This window comes from Ascidia mentula, chromosome 6, assembly GCF_947561715.1.
Source record: "Ascidia mentula chromosome 6, kaAscMent1.1, whole genome shotgun sequence".
Classification (NCBI taxonomy): Eukaryota; Metazoa; Chordata; class Ascidiacea; order Phlebobranchia; family Ascidiidae; genus Ascidia; species Ascidia mentula.
In genome coordinates this window covers 19,347,839-19,353,780 of record NC_138571.1, presented here as the reverse complement: position 1 = coordinate 19,353,780, position 5,942 = coordinate 19,347,839, and the positions used below count along the sequence as shown (strand labels likewise).

The following is a 5,942-nucleotide window of genomic DNA, read 5'->3' as shown; positions in this document are numbered from 1 at the left end:
TCGAAGCATTAATATTCATTTAACCTTCGTTGAAGGTGTTTTGTTAATTATTTATATAACTCGCAACCCATTCATAAATACTTAATTAAACTGTCTCATGCCTTTAATCAGTTTAAGTATGAAATGTTGTTAATTAGTGTAACCTTAATACGTTTGAGTAATGCCGTTTTAACCAGTGCATGTATGTTTAGAGTTAATATATACAATCTGCAAATGGTCGATTCGTTATAAATGTCGACAAAATGCTGAGGTTGCGACGAAACCGTCTGGTTGTCCTTCTATGTCTGTTTGGATGTGGGATGTTTTTTCTAACTAACAGAAAACCGACGTTCGTCGTTCAGACAAATCATGCGGAAGACTTGGATTACAAACCTTCATTGAAAAAAACCAACACAACTATAGAAAATCATTTTTCTGACTTAAGGTTAGTGGCATCATATTCGATGTAAAGGATTTGGCTGCAAAAAGATAAAACGTAACATTACAAATATACGTAACACACCCAGGCAACTTGTGAAAGTAAATAATGCCGCTATTTTTCATCGCCTGTCAGTACTTTGTAAGTTGAAAGCTCTGCAACGTGATGTAATTTTTTGTTCAGCTTCATATCCGCAAGAAACAATTCTACTGCGAAGAACGAAATTCCAGAAATTTCCGGGACGTTTTGTGAATGTGAGTGGAAATAATTCAATAGTGAAAGTGTGATTATGAGCAACAATTATCAAAATATCGCACGGTAAATGTCATCACACCTGCAGTTGTTCATAAATTGGTTACAGTCATTCGCACAAACGAACTAAAAACCAAACTGGAGGGTTCACCATACAAGTACTGCAACATAGTTTTCGTGTAATCATTTTCCTTTAATGTTGGGCCGGTAGGAATGTCTTAAAAGGTCACAATTAAGATGTCCTTGGCATAAATCGACAGATAACATGCGTATTTTTAGACAACGTATTGCTTAAGGGTCAAGGCGTTTCAGATATAGTTTAAAGGGAAATCACGTACCTTGACATCGCCCAAGCACTAATGTTCCAGGGGGACACTTCTATTATTTGTCAAGTTGTCGTTTGTCGGGATTTAACATTTCCTTTCTTGCAGTTATCGATCTCGGGTGTTTCCCACCAACCAATTTCGGGAAATCCGGACCCTTAGAAAGGCATGAGAACATGACTCAAAACCAATGCGCACTTCACTGCCACAAACGGTAAGTCACATGTGAGGACATTTTATGGATTTATGCGAAAATTCAAACAGGAACCTTGTAGACAATTTTCATTGAAGTTTTATCCGATACGCACGGTTGCGTTATCTTTAGCAAGGACCAGGTCTGTTAATTTATAATCACAACCTTCATGTCAATCTATTTGTTTTAGCAGCTATTTTCTCCGTGGCATGTTTGTTATCAAGGGTTACTAATACCCGACAGATGTAGTGTGCTTGAATGGTGCGAGGTTTCTAATTCAGCAGTAGTTGAACCTTTTTTGCTAAATCATCCTTTTTTAAGTTTTTGCAACAAAATCGCCCGTTGACAACGTGGTTCAATGTATTTTATTTCACATCAACTTTGAAAAACCCTTGTATATTTTTGACCACACGTTGCCTACATGGATCACACAATAATTAGATAACATATGAAGCAAACCTTTTTGTTTCCACAATGCTGGAAAGTTCAAACTATTGCTTGACCCCCGTCTAAAAAACTGTTTTGTTTGTTTAAACCACTTGTTGTGTAAGAAGCCATTCATTTCAGAATTTAACAAACGATTACTTAAGTTAATTTCCAAAGTCAACAACGTGCCTCGCAAGCTAAAATAACACACCAACATGGCGCCGTTTAACAAATTATAACTATAATAGTCAGATTTTCGCAATCTGAAATTCCACATTGCTTTCATACCAATATGTAATTGTAAAGGTTACGGTTTCAAAAAAGTTTCATGGCAATGGTAAATGTGGAAGAATATCTCGATAAGATTTGAAGTGCTACGAAATCATATTGAGCGTCACGAAGATTTTAACGACCTATGCCAACCAGAATCGTTGGCGAGATCGCCCAGTGTCTACAGTGCGAAAGTAATATGGATACATGGAGTTGTTTGCGTAATCTCTGGTCTGGTGCACATTCTGTTTGCTTTGTGCCGATTGTAGCTTGAAAACGGAGCTGTAACTATCTGATAGCATATTGATTAAATGCATCACCAACATGTACATTCACATACCATGTGCTAATAACATCGTGTATGGGAAACTCGTGACAAACGATTTTACATTTCCGTTTGAGCGAAACCGCCGCAACCTGTTGGACCAGGATTGTAGCAACTAATTGGTTTGAAGTGAGGGCGCCACATTATTACCACGCAGACCGTTTACTTGATAATCCGATTATCGACGTGTTATAGCTGAGAAGTGTAGCAGGCCTTTGCGATTATGCGATCCATCCCTGCTGTACGAAAGTCAACACGATTTATGGAAACTGTACAAAAATTGGGCAAAATACTTTTAATTACTTTGAATAGAAAAGCCAAAGCTACTATTAAGATGATTACCAACATTATACCTTTTATATTCAATGTACAAACGTTCTTGGTACGAAAATAAGTTTATCAATCAGTCAAAATTTTAAGCAATATTATTTTCCAAATCCCCTCCCATGAAATGCGCGTAAAGCGTCAGTGACGCGTTACACATTTTTGACTTTGCTGAGGTTGAGGTAAAAGACAGTCAACACCGACCTGCACAGGTAAATTCCTGCGGTCTTTCATGACATTTTCTGTGCACGGTTCATTCACAGGTCATAGTTTTCAAACCCTTGGTTAAATATTTACTGACATAATTCTGTAACTTAGTTTACACAGAAGTCGGCATTACATGTGTTCATTATTCCAGGAAGAGATCGTATGCCGGCTTGATGAAGGGTGGGATATGTTCATGTGATTTAGACGTCCGTAAAATCGGGAACATAAGAAGCGAATCCCATGAGTGCAATATTGCGTGTCCGGGCAAGTTGGATGAGAATTGCGGAGGAGAAAAAGGCGTCCGCGCTTTGAGAATAAAATCCGGCTGTTTTGAAGGTAGAGTAACAAAAACGTGGAAGCATGGACATGGTTGTTTCTGAAGCGTCTGTTACATTTTCGTAACCTAACATTTTCGTGGCTCTAACGTTTATCCATATAATCATTGGCTCCATGTATTGTGAACCTTAGTGGGAAACACTATGTTTGCCAATGGTTGGAACGACCTGGACCTCAAGAATTTGACAGTCAGTCAGTATATTTGCGCAAGTCATAAAATCTGCAAATAGGATTATTGAGTAGGTTTTAAAGTGGGTAACGTTGTTAAATGGCCATAAAACCTTTTCTTAAAAATCCTGCACTACTGAGGTTTGAAAAACAAGGGTTGCGAAGAAAAACTCTTCTGTCAGTTTTTTAGCGTTGGTGTGAGTCATGAAAACGTCAAAACATAAGCTCTTTCAAACTGAAAATAACTCTTTAGTTCAAGTGTTGGTACTGTGACACCTAAATTGCCCCCAAAACATGCACCACCTAAACCTCTTGTATTATGCAGCACCGTTCAATGACTCTCTCGTCGAAAAAAGGACCATTGGCTGCTTCTCAGCGCCCACCAGCGGCGATGGTTTTCTTTTGTACCAAACAATTTCTTCGACTCGATGCTTTGAAAAGTGCCAAGTGCTTGGACACTCGTTGGCGCTGTTCAGAGAGGCCCAAGACTGCTTCTGTGGACGCATGAACGCGAGGTTTGTGAACTAAACGATTTTTAATCCAACACCAAACGCCATGAGACGTTTACAACACGAATGAAGCGAACCGATGACATGTTACAGAATTGCCACAAGTTTTTGCGGTACCTAAAGAAAAATATACGATGTTTAAGCTAAAACGTATTTGTATGAAAGTAGTGCGAAATGTTTTTACCTTACATGGAGATTTTATTTTGTTTTTTGAGATTTTATTTAATTGCTTCGGTTAATATAACTTCCTTATACATACAGCTATTCTTGTCCGATGTGTGGGACAAATTACGTCAAATAATTACAAATAAAATCCACGTTCATATCCTAGATTCAATTTAACTCACAAACTGAAGCAGTGCGAAGGTGGGAACTCAGTACAAGGCTACCGGACACTGGAAGAGGACAAGAGGTGTGGAAATATTCGGATCCTTCCACAAGGAAGTTACGTGAGGACTTGGCTCGGGTCGGCTCCAGGATCAGGGATCACGTGGACTCGCTACCTCCTGGAGAAAGCTACTGGTTATTACGGAGGAAGTGCTTACGGTGAACTTATCATGCATTTGAACGGTAAGTTTATACAAAAGGTTTTATTTGTAAGCGCGTTATAAAATTTTATTTTAAACATGTTGTAAGTTTTTATTTCTAAACAGGTTATAAGTGCTTTATTTTAAACAAGTACGTTCACACCTTTAATCGATATTTAGTTGTCCGCTAGTCCGTGGTTTGCTAATAGACGTCAAAATTCCTCTAAATGTCCAATCAGATGAGAATTTCTCTGTGAGCGCCGTTTTTCAATGACGTCACAAATTTCCTTTTTCCCACCAGGGTTCCTTGGAGAAATGTTTCCCATCAGCGAAGGAAGAACAGATTTTGTGAAGAATCATCTGATGGATCCGAAGAAACCGGACCTCCAAGATGTGATCCTGGTCATCCGTAATCCTTACAACGCGTTCATCGCCGACTTCCACCGAGTTTCGACGAAGGGGAATCACACGGGAAGAGCGAGTCGCCAACAATTTGACAACGGTAAGATTTTTGTTTGATTTTACTGGCAATCTTGTGCTGTGTCTTGTGTATTTTTGCTGTCGATTAGTATTTAACAAAGTGACCACTGTGGTTTGTCTCTGTTGTTTGATACCCAATTGAGAACCTAACGGATCGATGGCGTATCATGTCTGGTCTGCAAGTTTACTCCCAGATAATTCGCCGACCTCGGGAGTTTGACGCAAAATCAACCCCACTATCATGAGTTTTTCCTAAACCTGCAGGGTTCATTTTTTATTATTTCATATCGTCGCAGAATTCTTGAAATACATTCAATCGACGATCGTATATTGGAAGACGATGCCTGAAAACTTGTTGAAGAGCAAGAAGCCGTTCCTCATCATCTTCTACGAACACATGGTGGAGGACCCGGTATCCAACGTGAGGAAGATGGTGAACTTCCTCCCGAACAAACATCTTCATCCGAAGGACCTGGACGAGCGTCTCGCTTGCTTGAGTCAGGAGCTGAAAGGAAGTTTTAAAAGGAAATCTGCAAAGTTGGATTTTAATCCTTACACCGAGCATACGACCACTGAAATGAACAAAGCGATTGCTTATGCGAGGAAGACGTTACTTGACGCTGGTGTTTCTCCAGTGATGCCTGACTATGAAACTGCAGGGCCAGATGTTAACTTAAGCGACGGAAAATCGTAACATTGGCTTGTTTTGGGGTCGTATAGAAACGTTAGTCTCAAGGAAATCCATTTTCTTCAAGTAGGATTGCTGAAAAATAGTTAGCTCTTGGCGCCTATATATGATAGTTGGTTACCTCTAGTGTTTTACTGGAATTTCACCAACACTATTGTGGTTTTCCACAAGGCAAATAACTGATTTAGCATAATCACCATTGACACAAGGAAAAGCCATTTTTTTTAAAAATTGTGCTTGCTGCTAGAGTGAGGAATATTTTGCACACATTTATATTTGTTTGAAGTGGTTTTGAAAAGTCTGTCTTTTTGTTTTATTATTCAAAGTCATGTCTTACGTTCCACGCCACATGATTTGATGTCCAAGATGTTTACGAATGTTCCTTCAGCATAGCTTGTATTTGTTTCTTCATTGGTTGAGACAATCGCCCGACTTCCACTTTCAAAAAACAAATATCTTGACTGTCGTTACCTATGCATTCATTTCCAATAGCGCT

The 5,942-nt window shown here is 39.1% G+C and overlaps 1 protein-coding gene across 1 annotated transcript; it reads left to right on the top strand.

The window, feature by feature from the left end:
- The first annotated feature begins 239 nt into the window (after nt 1–239).
- On the top strand, nt 240–5,667 carry LOC145905711 (sialate:O-sulfotransferase 1-like). Its single transcript, XM_082992977.1, has 8 exons — nt 240–424; nt 602–672; nt 1,102–1,207; nt 2,890–3,074; nt 3,568–3,757; nt 4,083–4,321; nt 4,580–4,780; nt 5,055–5,667. The coding sequence occupies exons 1-8, from the start codon at nt 243–245 to the stop codon at nt 5,450–5,452; spliced, it is 1,572 nt and encodes a 523-aa protein (XP_082849103.1). The 5' UTR covers nt 240–242; the 3' UTR covers nt 5,453–5,667.
- The last annotated feature ends 275 nt before the right edge of the window (nt 5,668–5,942 follow it).

Coding starts and splice junctions, on each gene's coding strand:
- LOC145905711 (XM_082992977.1), top strand. CDS start 243: ATGCTGAGGTTGCGACGAAACCGTCTGGTTGTCCTTCTATGTCTGTTT. Junction 3,758..4,082: donor TGTGGACGCATGAACGCGAG/GTTTGTGAACTA, acceptor TTCATATCCTAG/ATTCAATTTAACTCACAAAC. Junction 4,322..4,579: donor ACTTATCATGCATTTGAACG/GTAAGTTTATAC, acceptor TTTTCCCACCAG/GGTTCCTTGGAGAAATGTTT.